The sequence below is a fragment of the Myxine glutinosa genome, chromosome 2, assembly GCF_964187855.1.
Source record: "Myxine glutinosa chromosome 2, kmMyxGlut1.1, whole genome shotgun sequence".
Taxonomy (NCBI): domain Eukaryota; kingdom Metazoa; phylum Chordata; class Myxini; order Myxiniformes; family Myxinidae; genus Myxine; species Myxine glutinosa.
In genome coordinates, this window is record NC_136262.1 from 99,540,551 (window position 1) to 99,565,870 (window position 25,320).

Sequence of the window (25,320 nt, forward strand, 5' to 3'; positions counted from 1 at the left end):
CCTCCCCACACCACATCCTCCTACCATTTCTCCCCTAGAGCGCCCTCTCCACATTCCTTCATGTGCTCTCACTTTTCTAACTTCACCTCCTTCCCTGGCCCTACTTTTATGCCCCCTCTGTTTTGGCAGGCTTGAACCCCATCCCAGGCAAAGTTGTAGTGTACATTAAGAACTCCAATTCTCCCTATCAGCGTACTGCTCTGACCCCTCCAAACCCCAGGATCGTAAGACCGAATGTCTCCATTCTGTGTTTGCTTCCGAATGTTGCATACTGAACACCTCACATGTCTCCATCCTGATTAGTCAAATCCACTGATCATGGACACTGTTTTCTTACCTTAGAAGGTGGAGAAGTTTCCGGCCACCCTTGACTCCAATTCTGAGGTGGGCCCAGACAGCATCAGCATCAACTCAGCCACTTTTGCCTATTCTCTTTCTGCTATGTTCAACCTACCATTTGCTCTAGATCCCCTTCCAATTGCTAGAATGTCACCAAACATCACTGCATTACCCAAAAGGGTGCAAAAACGTTTCTTCACCACAGGTATATTTGCTAACTTCCAATTATAAGCGAAGTCATAGAATCCATCATTGCAAGTGAACTCAAATCCCTTCATTTCCCCCCCCCCCCTCTCCCCCCAAAGTCCTGATCTCAAATGAATAGTTTGATTCCGTACCCCAGTCACTCTAACCTGAAAATGTTGCTGCTGCTTTCCGAACAATGGATAGATGCCCTTAATCTCAGACAAGAGATCAAGGCTGTCTCATTTGCCAACATCTGACATCCCACCTTGCTCTCCAAACACACACTGTCTATGGTGTCCAAGGTTTGCTAATCTCTTGGCTTGCTGACTTCCTTTACACTCATAGTCAGCATATGGCTCTTAATATAATCCTCTCATTTCATCTCCTTGTTAAGGCCGGAGTGCCCGAAGGCAGTGTCTTGGGCCCAGTGTTGTTCCTCATCTTCATCAACAATCTTTCATCTCATTCTTTGGAAACCCTCTATCTTTTCAAGAATGATTACACCCTATGCCATATCCTTCCAATAGGATAGCAGCATGCCTCTTCACTCTCTGCAGACCTTCATAGAATCAGGAGCTAGTCCAACACATACAAAACATCTTTCAACCCTGGCAAAACTCACTCCCACTCCCTCTCCGAAAGGAACATTTGGCAAACCCTCCCATCTACTTCCTTGGCAAAACCCTTTTAGAGGTTTGATTCCTCAAACTTTTGGACCTCACCATCAGCCTTGACCTACCTTGGGAAAACCAGATATCCAAGTTCGCCTCCAAAGCCAGGCAACAACTTGCATCCTCTGCCCTTTCCATGCTCTATTCCCCCTCCCCTCACCCTCAAGGTTTCTCCAGAGCTTATGCATTCCACCATTAACCCATTTTCTAGTGAAACTCCCAAACTCTCGGCACACTGCTCACCACATCCCTCCTCCCCCCTCCCCCACTCCCCTGTAAAACCAACTTCCTCAGACTGTTCAATCTCATACCTCCCTACATAGCTTCAAGATGGCTGTTTACCTCATCCTCAGATCTAACGCCATACATACTCAAATTATTTTCTTTCCTCATGAACCATTCTTAAACCCTCACCTTATTTTCCAGTTTGCTGTGTTTTCTCTCCTCACTTCATCCATATTTACATTTTTTTGCTCCATTGATATTTCATGCCTGGTTTTCCCTTGTTTTTTCATCCCTCTTCTTGCTGTGTTTGAGTTTGTATCCTGTCCAGCTTCTTGTGTCCTGTTTTTTCCTTCCTTTACATTACTTTTGTTCTTTCTTTCACCCATTCTTCATCCAAGTTTCCCTCTTTTTTTTGTCCTGCCACCCTGTTGCTGGTGTGTTTCCCCATTCTCCGCTATGTTCGGTTCGGTTTTCTAGGTTTCCATGACCCTCGACTTTGTATACAAAAATCCATAATAATAAAAGGCAGTGTCCGTCCGTCCCTGTCTCCTCCATAACTCCAAAACCATGAAACCTAGCGGCCCCCAACTTTGCATGCATGCACCTGGACCTCCAACAGATTGCAAGGATGAAAACTGGGTGTTTGGGTGTGTTATGACACCCTTTTTGAAGATGATTAACGAAGTGCTCATAATAATAAAAAAACCTGATGTGGTGGTGTACCAATATGGTGGCCCGCCATCTTGGTCATTCCACTGCACCTCGCTGGATTCTTAAGCCGCCATTTTGTTCCGGCCTACTCAAACGTGCCTTGCCTCGGAAATACGATCGATTATCATTGCATAATTGAAGCATATCAACAAAATCTGGATTCAGATGTGAGGATTGGATGCTGTAAACTAATTAATCTCCAAATCTGGAGTGAAATCTGACAAAATTTACCATATCTTGCGATTTTATAATTAAGTGTATATATACATTTATTTAAGTGAGGCTGTTATTCTCATTCTGGGGGTTTTTTTAAATTAAATTTAATAACCGTTTTTTAACTTAATTCTTACTTCCATGGGAACTGCTCGGAGACACGTTTTTTGAATGAAACGTTTTTAGCAAAGAACACTTTTTTAGTAGTTGGGACTGCTGTTACTGTTAGAGTCAATTCTGAAGTTGGAATTTTGAAGATCGGTTCAGATTAAGAGTTTGTGGAGCTTATCACATTGTGGTTTTTAACCGTGTGCGGAAATGAAATAAAAGGGGTGGAGTGGGGGGAGGGGAGGAAGGACCAGTTTGCAACTCCTAAACCAAAAAGCATCTGAAAATGCAAAGCCCGTCCGCATCCGTTTGTATTCAAACATCTTATTCTTCTTCCGTATGCTCAAAATAACAAAAATGGTTTAAAAAACACAAAATTAAAATTGATGATATTATGCAGCCTCCACCTTTGAACTTTAGATCTAAAAAAACCAATCTGCTTCTAGCTTTTGATTGGTGAACAAAGTAATTGACCCAATATGCAGATTATTAAAATTTTAGGTCAATCGCATGAAAATTGATGATTTTACGTGATGCTGACCTTTGACCTTTTGACAAAATTATTAATTTGCCTTCTTCATCTTCTCATAAAAAAGCTTTGGTGAAAATTTGATGACAAAATTCAAATGGTAAAAGGTTACAGCCCTGACATGGACACTGCACACACACAAGGACACACACACACACATACACACACACACACACACACACACACATACACATACACACACACACAACACACACAACACACAACACACACAACACACACACACACCATTCAAAGACTTTGAGGGGCAGGAATTTGACATCTCGCCCCAGCATCATTTTCTTCGATACGTCACTGCTCCAGTGTACTTGCGATCTGTTTTTAAAATTCACTCCAGATGAAGAACCCAGATTGCGTATTTCATATTCCCGTCAGGAAGCGACTCATTGTTACCCGGAAAAGCCGGGTACTTTTGCTGGTAATTAATATAGAGCTGCTAAGAGTGCAAGGTTTATTTTTGTTTGAACTAGCATATAAGACCCGTCACTTCACTGACGGTAATATCAATCTTTACGTAATTGTTTAAAAAAAAAACAAACGGTTGTTGTTAATGGGAAAAATAAAATTAGGCACTTTACACACTGTACATCAGCCTAGCTATACACTCGCATTACTAATGGGAATAGAGAGAGAGATAGAGATAGAGATAGAGATAGAGATAGAGAGACTGAGAGAGAGACTTTAAGTCTTTTTATTATAAAACTACAAAAACAAGAATAAACCAAAAAACAGTTTTCAAAAGAATACAACCAAAGTCATAGAAAGTCAAATAAAAGAAGAAACAATCAATGTAAATGAACTACATTCCAAAACAAACACAGAGAGAGAGAGAGAGAGAGAGAGAGAGAGAGAGAGAGAGAGAGAGAGAGAGAGAGAGAGAGAGAGAGAGAGAGAAAGAGAAAGAGAAAGAGAGAGAGAGAGAGAGAGAGAGAGAGAGAGAGAGACTGAGAGAGAGACTGAGAGAGAGACTTTAAGTCTTTTTATTATAAAACTACAAAAACAAGAATAAACCAAAAAACAGTTTTCAAAAGAATACAACCAAAGTCATAGAAAGTCAAATAAAAGAAGAAACAATCAATGTAAATGAACTACATTCCAAAACAGAGAGAGAGAGAGAGAGAGAGAGAGAGAGAAAGAGAAAGAGAAAGAGAAAGAGAAAGAGAAAGAGAAAGAGAAAGAGAAAGAGAAAAGTGTGAGAGAGAGAATTTACAAGTTGGCGTTTGCAATTTCTCCACGTGTGTCAATACACATACCTTCCTTCGCTTTGTTATATTTTTTCAAATGTTTTTTGAAATCACTAACCTTCCTGGGAGTTCCCTGAATCGACTGTCGTTGGTTTCATTGAAATCCGTCAATCCGTTCTCAAGTTGTAGCATGACCGACAGACAGACCCGGCGCCTTTTATCATATAGATGGTTTAAGGAGGGCATGTACTTCGAGAGTTGTGTAGTAAACCAATTACAAAGCCACTTTCCAGGCTGTGAAAGACAAAGTAGACCAAAGCTAAATAGGTGTACCTAGATTTGGGCAGCCAATGAGAGATAAACAGGGTGATGCAGCAAAAATAGAGTGATCTCGGTTGGAGTGGGTTGTGGCATGGTGACGGTGTACTCACTCAATTGTCATTTCTTTTCAGGGAGTTTTTGGGACAAAGTTGGATGAAGCCAAACAAGAATGATAAAACTCCTTGCATTCTCAAGGCAACAAAACATTTCAATGAGGTAAAAGGTTAATGGAATAATTATCCCCACAAAAACCCCACAAAAAAACATGGGGCTATTGTATTTAGCTCTGTCTGTCTGTCTCCGCGTCTGTCTGTCTGTGCGTCTGTCACACTATCTCCTAAACGGTTGTGCAGATATTCACCAAGTTTGGCAGTTAAGATCACCACGTGGCAAGATGTGATGGTATTATTTTGGCCCTGCCCCCCTGGCCTCTGGGGTGGGGGTCAAAAGTTCACATACCCCAAAAATGCAATTACGGGCACATTTTAAAACATTTTAAAATGAAACTTTATATATGCAATCAACATTGGGGGTCGCATTAAATATGTAGTGATTTATGGATTTTAATCCCTGGTTCATGCCTCATGTGGTATTGGGACTTATATTCTAGTGTTTTGCAGATAGGGTAAGGCATCAATGTGTGTGCTGTCCCTCGGGTGGAAGTTGAACTGGGCATCCCATCTGATAGCATCGATTGGCGGACGTTAAAGATCCCACTGTGTCCTTTGCAAAGAGTAGGCAAGATATCGCCAGCAGCCTGACAAATTGCAAATTCCTCCTCCAACTTATAGAGGGCCCTGCATCCGTGGCACAGCTGCGCCACCCAGCAAGTTATATGCTACCCACAACCACGTGCTGCAAATGAAAGAAGAAGAAGAATAACAACAAAAAGGAAGAGCTGTACTCGTACACATATTACAAGGAGGTACTTTGACATTAATTCCAAGGACATTAAGACATTCTGGGCAAATCGATATGGTATCAGTGTTCTCCACAAAGAGGTTTCTATAGTGCACACCTCATCACCCACATTAATTACCTTATCAAGTATTATTACTTCCTTCATTTGAAATGGCTCTCATAAGAAGGCCGAATGCCTGAATTCTGTGTTTGCTTTCAAATCTTGTTCCCAATCTCTTGCTCCCTGTATCCACCCAACCCAATCACATCCAACTGCTCCACGACAGTCTTTTTTTATCCGAAAAGATGGAGAAATTTCTGGCAACCCTCAATTCTGATTGTGCAACTATCATGGATGGCATCAGCGCACATGTCTTCCAAACCTGCTCTGCTGCTCTTGCACATCTTCTTTCTGCTCTCTTCACCATATTTTTACGCTAGGTCACCTTCTCAGTGCTTGGAAGTCAGCCAACATCACTATCGCATAAATATGGTGCAAAAACAGATCATTTTAACTGCAGTCATATTATCCTACTTCTAATCATCAGCATGGTTATGGAATCTATCATTGCAGTTGACATCAAATACTGTACTTCCTTTTCTCCAATCGCCTGATCTCAGACTGTCAATTTAGATTCAGACCAGGTCACTCTAGCCTGAACATGCTATTTATGCTCTCACAACAATGGTTGGAAGCCCTCAATCTCAGACATGGACATATCTCAAGCATTCAATGCAGTCTGGCACCCCACTCTGCTCTCCAAACTCTCTGCCTATGGCACCCATGGCCATCTTGACACCTGGCTTCATAACTGACTTCCTCTACTATCATAGTCAACAAGTGGCTCTCAATGGGATCCTCTCTTCTCTCCACGTCAAGGTTGGAGTGCCCCAAAGCAGTGTCTTCGACCCAGTCTTGTTCCTCATATTCATTAATAATCTTTTGAACTCTGGAAAAATCCTCTAATCTCTTTGCTGATGAATCCATCCTTTGCTGCAGCATCTCTCATCATTCAGACAGGCATGCAGCAGCCTCTTCCCTCTCTGCAGACCTTGATAGAACCTTGAGATGATCCTACACTTGGAAGTTGTTGCTTAATCCTGACAAATCTCACACTCTCACTCTGTCTTTCCGGAAAGATCTTGCAAACCGTTCCATATACTTCCTTAACAATCCTCTTGAAGAAGTTCAGTCACCCAAACATTCGGGACTCACTATTAGCCATGATCTTTTTTGGGCAAACCACATATCTAAGTTGGCCCCAAAAAGCCCTCAATTCATGACACTAGACAAGTGATAAAAGAACTCTTCGGGGCACCCTCCATCATGCAAAGTCTCGCATTGGCACACATGAAGTTTTATATAGCTACACAGACCTCACCCACAGCTTGATTGAATGCTGCTCTCCTCTGCATTGGCGCTCCTGCCCTCACACTTTGCTCAGCTTGTCGCGATGGAAGCCAATGCCTTCAAAATCATTGGCATCTCCTGTATAGAAGCTGAGTCTGTAGGCCATTCTCTTTCACATCACAGACAGTTCGGTGGTCTCTCTGTTTTCTCCCACCTCCTTTCTAGGCTTGCACCCTCTGTCCGTTACATGCTTGGTCTCCCCCAACTCCTTTCCCCTCGGTTTCTGGAGGGTGCACAATCACATGGTCTGCTGGTAACTCTCTTCTGGTAAAACTCCCCAAACCCAGACTCACTGCTCACCACCACTCATTTGTTCCTCATTTTTCCCACCTGTGGAACAAATACAAAAAGTATTCTTTCGATAAAATTAATCCCAAAAATTGCCTATTTTAATTGCATATTACATCCAAAATTGCCTAATAAATCCCAAAGGTCAACTTGCCTATTTTATTGATGCAAAATAGACAGCCACAGTGTCAAAGAACACTTTGGTAGGTTTTGGGTTCAACAGAGTGATATAAAGTTGAATCAGAAAAAAATAGTTTTTACTGATTTGACTATATACGATTTGAACTTAGGGTAATAGCATTATGAGGCAATGACTCAGATGGTAGGTAGCAACAAACACCCATACATGAAATATGATCAGGTCAGGTATGGGCGAATATGCCACAGCAGCACGTCACCATGTCCACTTTCTGCTGGAACTCTACGAGCCTTCGTCTGACCATCCCCCAAGAAGATGCCTGGCCCATCCTCATGTTTATATATTGTTCAACCTGCTGCAACTACAACAAGGCACATGGTCGGCCCATCGGGCTCTTCCACTCAGAAGGGCCCCTCACTGAGAGAATCTGGTGAGCAAGATGAGCGACAAGAAAACGAGCCACATGTCCATACGGCCGCAGCTGACACTCATGGACCATACAGGTAACAAATTTAATTTGGGTCTTCCTCAGCAAATGCTCGTTAGACAAAGTATGACCAATGACAGCCAAGGAGTCTCTGAAGAGACCTGGTGCCGAAGGAGTTATGCCTTTGTCTCAGATCCTTGTTCAGAGTCCAGGTTTCACATCCGTAAAGTAAGCCTGGAAGCACTTAGGACTTAAAGACTTGGGCTTTTGTCCTCCAGCATAGATATTGACAGTGCCACACCCCATGGTCCAGTTAATCCATGAGTCCCCAGGCCTGACCTAGACATATATTGACTTCAAGCTCACAACATGCGGTTAAATGAATATCACTGCCAAGGTAAGTGATTCTCTCCATGACCTCAACATCCTTACCACAGATAGGTACAAACAAGCAAGCAGTATCCAGGATATCATTGAAAGACTGGACCTTAGTCTTGACCCAGAAGACCCATAATATCAGTGGCTCTGACCCTCATTCAGACCATTGAGGGCCCCTATGAGGATGTCCAGAGTGAGCCAGTACACCCCCTGATGAACTACAGTGGCAACTGGAAATAAGTCAGAGATGGAACTACCACACTATGCCAAACTTTACATGTCAACAATTGAGTTGCATTTACAACGATGTGGTCACTTGTCCGCAGATATATGCTTGACTCTTTTGAAATGATTACTGTGGTTCTCTCCTGGCCAGGTGAGCAACCTCGTTGTGTGGGAGATAGTGCGGCAGCCTGACCTGGTACAGCGCACCGCCGTCATCGAAAAGTGGGTGGCAGTGGCAGACATCTGCCGGTGCCTGCACAACTACAATGGCATACTGGAAATTGCTTCTGCCCTAAACCGCAGCGCCGTTTTCCGCCTCAAGAAAACCTGGGCTCGGGTTAGCAAACAGGTATTGGGGGTGCACTCGTTTTGTGGCATTTGGAAGTTATTTCAGAAATTTTCCGAGGAACGAATGTTTTTTTTTGTCTGACACATGGTTCTTTTAACGATGCAAAACAAAGTAAGGAACCGCGTGGTGATGTCCTGTTATAGACGAAAGGCATGATTGAGAAACTGCAGAAGATTGTATCATCTGAAGGAAGGTTTAAGAACCTGCGAGAAGCTCTTAAAAGGTTGGTTTTTTTAAATCCGTGTTGATTTGAGAGTGATTTCTGAGTTGCTTACCTTGTGTTCTTTTATCATGTCATTGTTCATCAGCTTGGCTGGCTGTGTTGAAAAATGAAAGTGGACATCTCTAACGTGACCTTCAAATGTTCCAATCATTATCAAAATCATGGAATATTGAATATTCCTAATATAAGCATCAGGATTTATTTGAAGAGTATAGTGCGTTAGAGTCTTGAAAACCGAAATCTCATCAGGTACATGAACTGAGATCCAGAGATACATCAGGTAGAGTCTCGTAAACTAAGATCCCAAGATCCATCAGGTAGAGTTTCATAAACTGAGATCCCGAGATCTATCAGGTAGAATTTCATAAACTGAGATCCCAAGATCCATCAGGTAGAGTCTCATAAACCAAGATCCCGAGATCCATCAGGTAGAGTCTCGTAAATCGAGATCCTGAGATCCATCAGGTAGAGTCTCGTAAATCGAGATCCTGAGATCCATCAGGTAGAGTCTCGTAAACTGAGATCCCGAGATCCATCAGGTAGAAGCTCGTAAACTGAGATCCCGAGATCCATCAGGTAGAGTCTCGTAAACTGATATCCCAAGATCCATCAGGTAGAGTCTCATAAACCAAGATCCCGAGATCCATCAGGTAGCGTCTCGTAAACTGAGATCCCGAGATCCATCAGGTAGAGTTTCATGAACTGGGATCCTAAGATCCATCAGGAAGAGTTTCATAAACTGGGATCCCAAGATCCATCAGGAAGAGTCTTGTAAACTGAGATCCCGAGATCCATCAGGTAGAGTTTCATAAACTGGGATCCCAAGATCCATCAGGTAGAGTCTCATAAACCAAGATCCCGAGATCCATCAGGTAGAGTCTCGTAAACTGAGATCCCGAGATCCATCAGGTAGAATCTCGTAAACTGAGATCCCGAGATCCATCAGGTAGAGTCTCGTAAACTGAGATCCCAAGATCCATCAGGTAGAGTCTCATAAACCGAGATCCCGAGATCCATCAGGTGGAGTCTCGTAAACTGAGATCCCGAGATCCATCAGGTAGAGTTTCATAAACTGGGATCCCAAGATCCATCAGGAAGAGTTTCATAAACTGGGATCCCAAGATCCATCAGGAAGAGTCTCGTAAACTGAGATCCCGAGATCCATCAGGTAGAGTTTCATAAACTGGGATCCCAAGATCCATCAGGAAGAGTCTCGTAAACTGAGATCCCGAGATCCATCAGGTAGAGTTTCATAAACTGAGATCCCAAGATCCATCAGGTAGAGTCTCATAAACCAAAATCCCGAGATCCATCAGGTAGAGTCTTGTAAACTGAGATCCCAAGATCCATCAGGTAGAGTCTCCTAAACTGAGATTCTGAGATCCATCAGGTAGAGTATTGTAAACCGAGATGCCCAGATTCATCAGGTAGAGTCTCGGAAACCGAGATGCCCAGATTCATCAGGTAGAGTCTCGTAAACCGAGATCCATCAGGTAGGTAGAGTCTCGTAAACCAAGATCCATCAGGTAGAGTCTCATAACCCGAGATTCCTAGATCCATCAGGTAGACTCACGTAAACAGATCCATCAGGTTGATGGAAAACGGCAAAATAAATTGACGATCTCCTTTCTCAAAATTCGACATTTAACCCTGTATGGGTTGAACTGCTGGGTCTGAATGTCAATTAACTGCTGCTGCTGCTGGTGCTACTTCTTCAATTACCCAATTATTCCCACCTTGTGAGGTTGGCCAGGTAACACTTTTTGGCAAAGTCTTTCAGGAACCGGATGACCAGGACGGACGTTCGACTGAAGGTGGTAAGAATTCGTAATTTGTTCAGGGTGCCAGCAATAACTCGCCTACTCTTCGCGAAACACACCATGGAATATTCACCAATAACCTGTGCTGGCAGACGGGTCATCAGCTCTGGATTGATGCCTCGCTCTGCCTGCCAAACGCCAGAATGACAGTGTGTAGCTGGGTCAAGATTCGAACCCAGGCTAAACAACTCAAAGACGAGGTCCTGCCACCTTCAGTCAAAGTCTAAGCCATCTGCCACTCCTCATAATATGAATAGACTGTTCCCAAAAGAGTGTTACTTAATTTCTCTGCAATGATTCAACTGATTTTGGTAGAAAAAAAGAATTCTCATTAAACTAGTCATTATAATCCAAGTTAGAAATTACTCATTGACAGGTTTGCCCACCTAAAGTGTTACTGGTTTGATACAATCTGTTATCATGAGTGTTCCTTATAAAGTGTCTCTACTGTGTTTTCCATTGGTTAAAAACAAAATCTGTTGTTTTGACAGTTCCTTAGAGTGGGATTCTGCTGGATTTTATTAATTTAGATATACTGTGGGGTCCGTTAGTCCATTGGACCAAATTTTCTTCTGGGTCCTCGGGGACTTTTAGATCCTCTGAGTCTTTAGGATACCTGCCTGCCAGACTCAGAGGGGGGTGAGGGGAGGGGGGTCTTTTGGGTTCTCTGGGTCTTCTTGGTGTTTTCGGTCATCAGTGGCTTTTGGGTCTTCTTGGTCTTTTGGGTCATCTGGGACTTTTGGGTGTTCTGGGTCCTCGGACTTTTGGATCCTCTAGGTCTTTAGTAGTCTTAATGATCTAAGGGGTCTTAGAGGGTCTTCAAAGGTCAAAGGGGTCTCAGAACAGAAGTCTAAAGAGTTAAAAGGTACATTTCAATAGTATGTAATTAATTAATAGACATGCGTAATTGACACGAAAAGTATGACTGACATACACACACACACACACACACACACACACACACACACACACACACACACACACACACACACACACACACACACACACACACACACACACACACACACACACACCTCATCCCTCATCCATTCATAGTAGATTTTCGGAATTCTATGATTGTATGTGCAGTACATGTGAGATTAAAATATAAACGCCGTTTAAACAAAAACATCCAGTCTGATGATTTTTGAGGATGTGGCGTTTCACGAGGAACATGTGGAGTAAACTTGCTTGGTTTGTGTTCCTCACTAGCTGTGACGCCCTGTGCGTGCCGTACCTGGGAATGTACCTGACGGACCTCGCAATGATTGAAGAAGGAACATCAAACTTTACTCCTGAGGGCCTCGTAAACTTCTCGAAAATGCGAATGGTGAGGTTCTTGGTTCATGGGTGTTCCTTTTCCTCCAACCTGCTTCCATCAATGGCATTGAGACAACTTGGCAGTGAAGTGGTATTTTGTAAACACATATTTGACGGGGATTTCATTGATAAATTGATCCAATGGTTGTCTGATAATTACTAAAGCTCTTCTTTCCCTCTGATGTAGCACCACCATGATTCATGGGAATTTGGAATTTGATCAGGGCATGGGCCCAAAGCTATCGGGTTCAAAAAAAAAATTAGTACGTATTTCGATATTCAAATTTGAGTCCGAGTTGATGGGATGGCCATCTTCATGAATTGTCGTGGAGCGATGCAGCGTAATCTTGGAGGAGAATGTTATGCTTTGGAAGAGTTTGATGCTTTTTGTGCACTACAAGTCTCAGATAATCACACTAAATATCCAAGGGACGGCACACACAACATACCTGTAGAACACCATGATGACATTTTATAGCTGGGTCGGGATTCAAACCCAGGATAGGCAGTTCAAAGGCGAGTGAGAAAATGAATGAGGCACCTTGTTGCCATGACGGTTTTGGAAATCGAGAAGTCAGCCATTTCCAATATGATGGAGACCTCATTTCTGGCTCATAGTTGTAGAACTAGGTTTCATTTCCCTCCATGGGGCATTTCAAGAAAGTTTGTTCCTCTGTGAAGAGGACGCAAGTTACTTTACTTCGGAACAATTAAAATAGGGATTACATGATACAAGGGTCTTGAAGCATATGACACAGGAGAAGGATCTGGGGGTGGCAATAGATATGGGGGTAAGCAGACAGGACAATGCCAGGCAGCTATAGCAAACAGGGTTTTAGGTTGGTTGTATTCGTTGGGAGATAAATTAGAAATCAAAATATGTGCTTTTAACATTGTATGTGAATTTATTGAGGCCCTATCTAGAATATTGCGTGCAGTTTTGGTCACCACAACTTAGAAAGGACGTAACTGCCATATAGAGGGTTCAGCGTAGGGTTACTGGATTGATTCCGGGCCTAGCTAGACTAAGCTATGAGGAGCGGCTGAAGGAGAAAGAAGGTGATTATGAGGGAATATGTTGGAGACGTTTCAGAAAATGAAGGGTGTGGAAAATATAAGTGCAGATGGGTTTTCAGTAGAATAGACAGTGATAGGATCAGGGGCCATAGCTTCAGAGTAAAGAAGGTGAGGATTAGGAGAGTATTAAGGAAGGCGTCTTTCCGTCAGAGAATAGTTAAGGCATGAAATGGTCTCCTTTAGAAAGGTAGTGTCAGCAGAAACAGTAGATAGGTTTAAATTGTAATTAGGTAAGTACCTAGATGAATTGGAGATAGAGGAGTATGGGTAAATTGCATATGTGCTTCTTCCTGCTTAGTATTGCTTGGCTCGGGTATCTCGATAATTTTGGAAGTAAGCCATTGCCCTGTTTGCCTTTCTGCACAGATTGCTCACATAATCAGAGAGATCCGTCAGTTCCAGCAATACAACTTCAACATAAAACTACAGCCTGAGGTGATCCCATTGACTATATTGAACAACAACAACAACAACCTCACCAACCCTCACATTGTTGTTCATAATATATAACCTACATTGATATCCTTACCTGTTATCCGATACCTGTTCCTGTTATCCAGGTAGATAGACTGTATTGCTATCTCCGAATGTCCCTGTGCTGTATGTGTACGCAAGTCGCATTATATGGAGTTCAAACTTTGCATCACCTCCTGAATCATGTGATGTCCAAATGACTATTTATCCTTCCTTTCTGTCCATTTTGGATTGCCTAACCACCTGGTGATAACTACCGTTTATTACACTGTTTTTGTTGAGCCTCCTTGGCACTCAAATGTGTACCAATTGGAGCACACACTCCAGAAATACCAATTGGGCCTCATCTTTCTTCATTAGGCTGACCTCTGGATATTGAAGGATTTTTCTCTCTTGAAATCCCCAAAATCCTTCATCTCATCCTCCAACACCAGATGATTCATAATTAGGCCTTTAGCTGGGATGTCCTCTTCCTGTATTCTGTTTAATAGAGGATGAGCACATCCCAGATAAACTGTTGCCATTCTCAACTTTAGGGGTTGTGATCCCAGATCCATATCCTATATAGTGTGTTTATTTGTCCATTGCCCCATAACGTCATTGAATTCCTATAAATGTACTGTCTTCCATTGACATGTGATTTATGCAGAAACCCCTCCATTTGCTTTGGATTGTTGTTTAAAAATATTGTTGCGGATCTCGGAGTACGGCACTCCCCTTACCGAGGGGGGGGGGGTTAATCCCCTTGTCTATTAAGCTGGCCGTCTCCGGTCCTGGAGCTATGACATCACTTCCGGTCAGTGCTGAATAGGGTGGTAGGCCAATTGTTCCTATTACCTAATTACCAGCGCCTTCTGGTAAGCGAGGAAATGAGCCCCGCCCGAGCCGCGGCTGTAATGGACACGCCGAGCGAAGCGAGCCACGACTCAGGCTGTTAGCAAAAGGACTAAACCCGACTATAACGGTTGGCCAAATCGTGCCACAGGTACTCAATGGGGAAAAGACTAAGACGATCGGACGAGAGGAAGCAAAGAATACGAAGGGTAAAGGAAGAACAAATATGATTTATTACTATCTACAAGAGGAAACGAAAGAAGGAAATATACAGAAGAGGAAACAAAAGGACATAGGGCAACCTTATATACTCTTATATAACACGCCCCTGACAATACAAACAGACTCACACGAAAGGTAGCTGGTAGGGGAGGAAGGTCCAGGCGGATGGTTCCAGGCGAGGGGATGATCCAGGCTCCGTGTCCGCGGGTGAAGGATGGCTGGCAGCTTGACGTCGTTGGCGCGCGACCGGACTTTACAAACGCGAGGGGCTGGAATGCATGCACGTATAGCGTACCGAACGCTCTCAAAACCACGGCAGTTCGTATTGACAACGATCGTCCCAAACGATCCTCTGCGCAATGTTCTTAAGTTCGCCGCCTCTGCGCTGTTCTCTCGCCTCTGCCGATCTCGTTCATCTCCCTTGGTCTCTCTCTTGGTCTCTCTCCTGGTGTCTCCGTGAAAAGGCTTTGCGCTCCCGCTTTTATTGGAAGCCTCGCGTATCAAGCCGCGTCCGCTTTGCTCCGCCTACCGGTGAACACGCCTCGGCCCGGATTGGCCGCGAGGGTTCATTCATACCTCCCCTCGTGACGCGTCAATGGGGCCACAACTAGGTTCCTGGCCGCTCCTCCCTTTTTCTCCCACTCTGACCACATGCGTAATGGTGGCTTGGGGCCAGCAAACAAACCAAAAAAGGCAGCGAACGCTGCAATACGGCTACTGCCACTTTGGAGAGAGAGAGATGATTGGGAATAATTGAAGGGGCCTATCTTATTTGACTAATACAATGCAGAGTCAAACTATTGGAAACAGATCCTTACCTGAAACACATACTAATGAAATAACTAAAGAAGAATCTATGGTGTCCTACGTGTTGCAATATGACCTAACAAGGGTGCGACCTTTACAAAGGGGGATATTTACAAGAATTATTATTTTACAAAGTGAAGGTTCTAAAAACCGTAACAATATATACAAAGTACATGTAAATTTTATCAGCAAATTAATGGAGTTTGTAACCACAACAAATCCAATAGCTGTTTCCATACCATGTCTCTGATAATTATCGATAATTGGTTTAGATATTTTTCTCACTCCAAAATTTAGGCTCATGGAAGAGCGAGGTGACGGAGGTAATTAAGTGACAGTTTGGCAACTCTTGGACACAATAACCAAGGGAATGAATGAACAGCAAAAAGAGAGAGGCGGGGAGGTAAACACAGCAACCTGCAAGTGAGAGTGTTGGGTTGGAGGAGGTTGATTGGGATAAGTAAGATCATGGGTTAGGATGGGGGATGACATGAGATGGTGGTGCACTGCCAGCTTTTCAAACACTGGAGGGATGAGGGCCTCTGCAAGGTGATTCCACATATGGGAGAAGTGAGAAACAAGATAATTGAGGAGTGCAGACAGCCTGGATTTTGGAAGTTTAACAAGGAGGGGGTTACTGCAAAAACGTGCGCATCCTGGAGTATATAAGGAGGGTCAGAAGACAGAGAGCAGAGTAAGCAAAAACTAGAGGTGAAGCAGTTAAAAATAAAGAGATCACCAGCCTACCTATGACGTGAGAGCTACAGATATTGTTCTTCTGTCATATTGTCAGAGATTCCAATAATGTTAAGAGCTTTTGGCTCTGCAGAACCCATCAGAGAAAGATGTGATGCTGGGGCCCCAGCCCTTAGAGAAGAGCAGTTCTCCATTGAAATATAGAAAAAGCCCATATAGACTGAATAGTTCGGATTTATTTCAAGGAAAGACTTCAAATGATGGGGGATGCCCAGTCTGTGGTGGCTTTGCTATATAGATAGATGGCATGTTGGAGGTCATGACTGATGTTGAGGGCTAGAAGTTCAAGAGAGTGAAAATTTTCCAGTGGCTGACCATCATCAGTCAGATATGTTGGTGTACGACCATGCGGGGGTTGTCTTCAAAAAGGAAAGGGTTTTCCAGAGTCATCGGACTGCCGTAGTTCTACAGCTTGCAACTTGTTTTCTGCTGCTAAAGTTAGTGTGAATGTATTCTTGGGACCAGTGATATGACTTCAAAGCGAGTTCATCAAACATATTTGGTATATAATTGTCTGCTGTGAAATGCTAATATCTTCAAAAACCGCTTGTACGATTTTTGTCCAGTCACCTACTGTCTCAATGCTCCTGCACTCACCTTTTTCTACTCCCTCTGCCCTTCACCCCTCTGAAGCCACACCTTCTCATACGCTCCAATCAAGCATCTCAAACATTGTTCAACTCTCCCAAATACCAGATGCATTAAATGTTTGTTTGTTTTTTAACCTCGTTCACTCCATTTTCAGATTTGCAGTTACCTCCTGGACCAGTCGGTACATATGGATGACGAATGCCTCTACGCCCTGTCTCTGCTGCACGAACCACGCCTTCCTACCTGATGTGGGACAGACGGAGCTCAGTACAAAAGCCCTCCAGGTCGGAGGTGGTAGCCTGCCGCCTGTTTTCCCCCGTGGTTGAACCGTTTGGTGTAAACTTACGGTGTTGAGGTTCCGCCACCACGCCCCACCCGTTTCCATTGCAGGGCCAGTAGCAAATGCTTTACTTCCACAGCAGCCAGTGCGCCGAAGCAACTCATCAGTGGCAGAGCAATTGATGATTTAAGATGGGGGGGGGGGGGGGAATGCCGCAGACTTGGGTATCCATAATGAAGACAACAGTAGAGTTGTTTTGATGAGAACTTCTTTTTTCGAGAAGTTTATTTTTAACTAACAAAAAAATATGTGAATGACAGCCTAGCCAGCTCAGGATTTTTGCCTTAATGTCCCATTCGGTCTATATGACATGACATGTATATGACGGTCTATATTTTGGTCGGCTATGTGACATGCCCACAGTTTGATATGAAGCGAAGGACTTCCTGGACTGGTTCACAGACAGTTGGTTTGACTTTGGTGTAGCTGCATTGTGCCCAATGTGCTAAGTACATGCCGTTGTCATGCCAAGCCGCCGAACCCACAAGTGGCAAGAATTTGGGAGTGGAGGGTCAATAGCAACACGTGGAAAGTCTTTAACTATCATTGCCAATGGGCCTGATCCATATAAACAAGTATCATTTATTTCCAAGTAGTACGAGTAATAAAAAGCAAAACGCTCTTGTGTTTGCTTCACTGCGAGACCTGCATGATATTTTTTTTCTGAGTTTCATCGTAGTGACTCTAATATGTTCTGATGAAATGCAAAACGGAAAGGTGCCCGATTCACTTCTTCAGGCAGTATGGACACTGAGATTTTGGGGAAAGTGGAGGTGTTCGGGTTGTGTGAATTTGGGAATTGTGTGTAGGAAACGAGGATAAACATCTGACGTGTGCTCCATTTTGCTTGGACGACATACCGACGTCCACGGCACATCCTACGAGATGCAGACCGACTGTGCAATGATGAAGAGGATCTGCTCGCATTCCGTTGACTTTGCAAGTTTCGGTTTATGGTGATGGATGTGTGTCATTTTGGGATATAAATTCACCAACATGTCGTTGCTATTCACCATCTTGCTCTGATACTCGTGTTTTATCGATCGAATGGCACCATCAACAACTTTGAGCCTCACCAGCTGCCCTATTGCAGTCATGTGATGCCCCCCTCCCTCTTGTGCACACAATGTCGGCGCAGTCCTGGATGGAGGCCACTGCGGTCGAAACCTCGGACCTGAGCCTGTTTGGCCCGTTGGGGGGGGGGGGGGGGGGTGAGGGATCTGTACACGTTGGTGGTGCCTTCAGTTTTCAATATGAACAGCACCAGTTATGTCAACGCATCTCCAGCTGGGTCATGAGCTCATTAGGCCTAGGAGATTTCATCACTGTGCTATCTTTAACGAGATAAAGTGCTTTAACCTTCCATGACTGTTTGCAAACATTGCTTTAATTAAAATTTGCTAATTACAAAAACATTCGTGTCCTGTTTTTTCATTGAAAAAAAATTGAAATATTTTCAGTTATTTTTTTAAGTCGTCAACACTGTCTCATCAATGTATGTACCCATCGCATATCAACGCCACACACACTTTCTACTCGAATATAACAAAAATAATTTGCCCTGAACAATCCACAAAGGCATCATCTAATTATGTATAAATCAATATTAACTTTCCCCAAATAAGTTATCTCATAAAACATTACTGCACGGTGCACGTGTGCTGAAAATGTATCATGTGATTAGTTATTATTTAAAGCGTGATACGGGTAGACATTCCTGCTGCAGTTATGTGTAACTGTGTTCCTTCAAGTTTTCTTCCGAAGGAGCCTCTTTCCTTGCCCATAGTGAATTTTCAGGTAACAATCGTTTCTTACTTGAAAAATCGAAGATTTGTTTTCAGATTGTGAAATATTACTCGAAGATTTTTCAAGTATAAATCGAAGATTTTTCAAGTATAAATCGAAGATTTTTCAAGTATAAATCGAAGATTTTTCAAGTATATTGGTCGGTTGCGTTTGTGGTTCCGTCAGGTTGTTTTTTTTGTTTTTTTTTGTATACTGAAACGAGGCTCGTGAAAGAGCTAACATTTATTTCACAAACAAATCAACTAGACAAACAAAATATATAAAAAGAGGGAGCGGAAGACAAGATGGGGAGAGAAGGGGAAGCACACAAACACAACATTTGAGAGCAGGGAGATGTGTGGGAGGGAGAGGGCTTGGGGGGAGGAGGCGTGGGAAGGGGGGAGGGAGAAGTATAAAACACAAGGACAACCAAGGACTTCCAGGACAGAAGTTGGTATTTCAAAAAAGTGGATTTGGGGTGAAATTAGCGGGGGTAGAAAAGATCAAGGTTTTGGATGGGGGAAGATAAGAGATGGTGGTGATCAGCTGTTTTAAAGACCTGAAGGGAGGAGTGGGATTGAAGAGAGTGAGGGAGTTTGTTCCAGAGGCGGGAGAAAAGAGGAGTGAAGGTGAGCAGAGAGTCTTGATTTTGGCAGTTTAACCATAAGAGGGTTGCAGGCAGATCTTGCGTGACCTGTAGGAATATTTGGGGGACAGAGTCCAGAGAGAGCTGGGGGGGCAAGGCCGACGTCGGCAGAAGACGGAAAGACCACCAACCTGCCTGCGGTGAGTGAGTGAAAGGCCCTTGGAGTTAGCTTCAACGCGGGAGATTCCGAAGATTCTGAACGCTTTGGTTTCAACAGCGTGAAGATGAGCTAGGTGTGAGGCAGGAGCACCAGCCCACAGGGGAGAGCAGTATTCCATTGAGCTGCGGATGAAAGCCTTGTGTGAGGAGCTCAGGTGTGCCAAGGAAGGACTTTGCACGACGGAGGATGGCCAGTTGGCAACTGGCTTTGGAGGCCAGATTTGAAATGTGGTTTTCCCAGGAAAGATCATGGCAGACAGTGAGACCCAAAAGCTTGAGTGACAGAACTTATTGGAGAGGGTTATTCAGAAAGTAGATGGGAGGGTTGTCCAGTCGGTCTTTTCGGAGAGACATTGTAAGAGTGTGAGATTTGTCAGGATTGAAAGACATGTTCCACTTGTTTGCCCAGTCTGTGATTTTGTCCAGGTCTGCAGAGAGTGAGGAGGCTGCAGACTGCCGATCTGAGGGATGAGGAATGGAGCGGCAGAGAGTGGAGTCATCAGCAAAGAGATAGAGAGGATTTTCAAGAGAGTCAGAGAGATCATTGATGAAGACCAGAAAAAGCACAGGGCCCAGAACACTGCCTTGGGGAACTCCAGCCTGAACAGGAAGAGGAGATGAGAGAAACCCATTCAGGGCCACATGTTGACTACGACTAGAGAGGAAGTCCGCCAGCCATGCGTGGAGATTTCCATGGATACCAAAGGAAGAGGGTTTGGTGAGCAGAGCGGGGTGCCAGACCGTATCGAAGGCACGTGATATGTCAAGGGAGACAGCTCTAATTTCCTGTTTTGCATTGAGGACCTCCATCCATTGTTGAGAAAGAAGAAGCAGCATGTCCAGAGTAGAGTGACCAGGTCTGAAACCAAATTGATGATCAGAGATCAAGCCATTGGAGAAGAGGAAAGATTTCATATCTGAAGCAATGATGAATTCCATGACTTTGCTGATAATTGGGAGAAGGCTGATTGGTCTGTAGTTGCTAGGATCTGTTTTTGCACCTTTTTGTGCAAAGCGGTGTTTCTTTGTCTCTGTCACCGGCCTGCAGGTCACAATTCCAAACCGATCGTCACGAAACTTCACCAAGTTGTATAGGTCGTCCCAATTGAGAAGCCTATTGTTTTTGGGGTCGAAATGTCAACATAGGCTAAAGGACACCAACTTTGCCAAATTTCTAAAATCCTCAATTTTCATCCGATTGACTTGAAATTTGAAGAGGACTTGCATATCTGGTCACTGAATTCAACCATCAAGTATATTTGAGGTAAACATAGGCCAAAAGGTCAACATAGGCCGAATTCCTAAAATCACCAATTTTCATTTGATCGACTTGAAATTCTAAGAGGATTTACATATATGGTCACTGAATTCAACCACCAACTATTTTTGAGGTCAACATAGACCAAAAGGTCAACATAGGCCAAGTTTTTAAAATCCTCAATTTTCATCTGATTGACTTGAAAATTGAACAGCATTTGCACATTGAGTCACTAAATAGGGAAACTAACTATTTTTGAGGGCAAAAGGTCAAAGGTCAACTCAAGGTCAACTTTCCAAAATCATCATTTTTCATCTGAAAAATCGTCACTTTTCTTCCGAATGACCCGAGCTTTGATCAAGATTGTCAATTTTAATCTTGATGAAATGGACAATTTGCTGTATCGAAGTAATTTTTTTCTTGCGGGGAGGGGAGGGGGGGGATTTTTCAAGTATCGTGCTCCGCATGACGTCCTCTTGTTTAGTTATTGTTGCATTGGAGATGAATGTGTAATTGGAGTGCCAAGGGTCCTCAAATGGCGGACCGTGTCCACATCCGTAGCCCAAGCTAATCGGACACTTCGTGAAAAGACATCTGGGTGTGTTTATCCATTCAGACCAACAACACCCATCCAACAGTTGGTCCCCTCCACTTTTTGGTGACATCAACAAAAAACATATATACGGAACCCACAAAGGATTACGAAGCAGTTTTCCTTGCAATCGATTTGATGCATGTCATGAAAATAAATTGAATTCTGAGCGATTGGTTGCTTAGAATAGCCAGCGAGTCAGTGGGATATTGATAGATTATGAGGTGAGGCTCCTGCCGAAATCCAGCAAAATGTAATTGTTATGTAACTTTAACAATATCATACAAAGAACAGTTTAAAATATCATCACTGTAATTTAATATTGTCGAGCTCGTGCTCCCTTAAGACGTTGCTTCGTCAAATCTTCACCTACCTGCCCCAATACAAACGCATGCCTCAACCCCTCGCCCCCTAAAACCGTCAAGCCCCTCTCCAAACTCTCTACTCCCACACCCCAGCACCTGTATACAACGGTAAAATAAAATAACGTCAAAAAATGGTTAGCAATATTTCACAATAGTTGGTAATAAACCTAATGATATATGTAATCCATTTTTATGCCTCTGCCCCCGAAGGTGGCCGGAGGCATTATGTTTTTGGGTTGCACATCCGTCCTTCCGTCTGTATGGACTAAACCTGGTTTTTCTCAGCAACCACATATCCAATTGAGACTAAACTTTCAGGGTAGGAGTGACACCCATGCAGAATGCTTTTATGACAATTGTGACGTCATATGTCACGTGGTATGGCAGCCATCTTGGATTAAACACAAATAATTAAAAAATATTTCTCGGAAACCGCTGAATGGAAAAATTTGAAATTTGGCACATTGTCAAGTACTCCCAATGGGGAACAAAATAATGACAATTACGTATATCATCGGTGAAGTGGTATACCAACCATAAATGTTTTAATCGAATGCCTCATCCTAAAAATCACATGATCTCTGATCCATTTGTATTGAAATGTTAAATTTATTACATCATAGGTCACATGGTTTGGCAGCCATATTGGATTGAAGGAAAATATTAAAGAATTATATCTCTGAAACCGCTTACCCTATCATTGCCAAAGTTTACAATTGTCATCGAACACCATTGTTTCATATAGTGTGAAAATGATGACATCGTAGGTCATGTGGTTTGGCAGCCATCAGTTTGGCAGTTTGGATAGAAAAACGAACTTTATCCAATCAACACTAAACTTCAGAAATATAATCTCCTACACATACATATGCAGAATGTACATTTTTGATGTCATATGTCATGTGGTCTGGCAGCCATACAACAGGCATTTTAAGGCCATTTTCCCTGCAAGAGCAGGGGGGGGGGGGGGGGGAGGTTAGCATTGCGGTCACCATGACAATCTTCTCCATTTTGCCCTATTTTCTGTATCTCTCCTTGTTAACCCCCTTGCCCGCATTTCTTCTTCGACCATCTTTAGCCAAGTCTTTCTCGGTCTTCCCCGTCCTCTACTTCCTTCTCCACTCATTTCCATCACTCTGCTCAACCAGTCACTTTCATCCTTCCTCAGCACATGACCAAACCATCTCAACCTGTTTCTCTTCACAGCATCCATCACCGGTTCTATTCCCATCATCTTTCACAATTCATCATTTGTCTTCCTCTCTCTCAACGATACTCCGCACACCCACCAAACCATTCGCATTTCCACCCTTTCCAGCCTTCGTTGCTGCTCTACGTTCATTACCCATGTCTCGCTCCCATAAATCATAACACTTCTCACACATGCAGCATACACCTTTCCCTTTAGTTTCAACGACACTCCCCTCCTCGTCAGCACGCCACTCAGTTCCCGAAACTTCTTCCATGCACATCTCACTCCAGCAACCGTTGCCGAGTCTGATCCACCTTCTCCATTCAGCATGTCTCCGAGGTAGCAAAATGTTTACACACCTTCCAGCTTCACGCCATCTCCAAGATCCAACTCAACATTTCCTCCATCTGCAGCTCCCTCTGTGCACACCTTACATTTGAATGTAGCTGCCATACTGGTTAATGACCCTCTCAAACCACTACATTTTTGATGAACCCACTCACCGCACATTGTACATTGAATGGAGTTCACTCCGACACCCTTCCTGCACACAGCACAGGGCCACTTCCCAGTTCTTTCCACCTCTCCACATGCTTTACCACTTGCCATCACCTTCGTCTTTCCGATATTCACCTTCAGACCATTTGTCTCCATACATTCCTTCCACTTGTTTATCTTTTCCTTCAGTCCATCCATACTTTCTGCAATCAACACCAGATCACTGCATACAACTCCCACGGTAAACCCTCCTTTACGTTCCGAGCCAGCACCTCCATCACAGCTACAAATAGTAGTGCACTTAGTACCGACCCCTGATGCACTTCCACCTTCACCTCAAACTCACCACTGTTCCCGTCCTTCGTCCTTACAGCTGTGCGCGCTCTCTCATACATTGCCATCACTACTCTGATCAACCATTCCTCCACTCCTAACTTCCTCAATGCCCATGTCACTATTTCATGTGGAACCCTATCGAATGCTTTCTCCAGATCAACAAACCCAAGAAACAACTTCTTCCTCTTCTCCATGTACTTCTCCTGCAACTGCCTCACAATGAAAAGCGTGTCTGTGTGTCCTGGGCGATGGCCCGCAGTCGCTCTGAAAAGTGTGTCCTGGGCGATGGGCCAGGCACGATGTGTAAGTCGTGCTCACATGATTTGCCGGTAATGGATGTATTTTTGGTTCGCGAGTTATCAGACAGGGTGACCACTATATTCGTCATGGGTGTGTGTCTGTCTGTGTGTGTGTCTGTCCGCAGCATAACTACCTGATGATATCATCCGATCTTGATGAAACTTGGGTGGGAGGTTGATATCATGATCTAGTTGTGTCCTGCCTCGAGTGGACGTATTGCGCCTATTGTGGGCGGAGCCACGCCCGAAAAAGATGTCTTTTTAGGGTGTAATCGATTTCAAGCTACATCTTCTCCGAGGGGTTTGGTGGAATCTGACAGGGGTTTCGATATTTGGTTCGGCCAATGTCGTGTGTCTAGCTCCACAGAGCTCGATTTTTCATTTTTGCCCCAAGGTCAAGGTCACAAGGTTCCCTTCTCTGAAATGGCTTCACTGATCGATGTGAAACCTGTCATGGCTGGTGAAAATGTGATACTTGAAAACAGCTGAATGGATTTAAATCAAACTTGTTTATTTTTAGGACAGTGAATGAGGGAGTCTACGTGTTGTGGGACTATACGGAGGCATATTGGTGATACAGTCGCATTGCTCTAGTTTAAAATGTCGTGCAATGCATGATATCTTCTACTATGTACTTATAGTCTTCGACTATCTACTGCAACGAAATGGACCAGGTGTGTGTGTGTGTGTGTGTGTGTGTGTGTGTGTGTGTGTGTGTGTGTGTGTGTGTGTGTGTGTGTGTGTGTGTGTGTGTGTGTGTGTGTGGGGTACGTTTTTTGTGGAGTTATAATGAAGATTTCTGATGTGGAGTCTGAGACAAGGAAAATGATCGTCATGATCTCTTCAGTTCTTGCAGCTAATTAAGTATGCAAATAATCCGGAAGAATTCCCATGACCTAAATGGCCGCCGTTTTAAGGTGTATGGAGGCTTAATCCGTCCTTCTACGGTAGGGCATTCTCATAACAAAATGAATGAAAACATTGCAACAAAGCATATATCTATTCATACTAATACTATTATTATTAACATTAATAATAATAATAATAATAATAATAATAATAATAATAATAACGAACATATAATCGTCCTACCCCCATCCTGGC

General features: G+C 43.5%; 1 protein-coding gene across 1 annotated transcript in view; it reads left to right on the plus strand.

Annotated features, from left to right (window-relative positions):
- The window catches only part of LOC137421520 (ras-specific guanine nucleotide-releasing factor 2), a 139,154-nt gene extending 121,943 nt beyond the window's left edge, over positions 1–17,211 (plus strand). The window contains exons 22-27 of the mRNA XM_078771347.1: positions 4,637–4,721; positions 8,425–8,622; positions 8,766–8,845; positions 11,878–11,995; positions 13,429–13,497; positions 16,901–17,211. Coding sequence (XP_078627473.1) covers positions 4,637–4,721; positions 8,425–8,622; positions 8,766–8,845; positions 11,878–11,995; positions 13,429–13,497; positions 16,901–16,993 — 643 coding nt within the window. The 3' untranslated portion in view covers positions 16,994–17,211. The remainder of the gene's footprint in view (positions 1–4,636; positions 4,722–8,424; positions 8,623–8,765; positions 8,846–11,877; positions 11,996–13,428; positions 13,498–16,900) is intronic.
- The last annotated feature ends 8,109 nt before the right edge of the window (positions 17,212–25,320 follow it).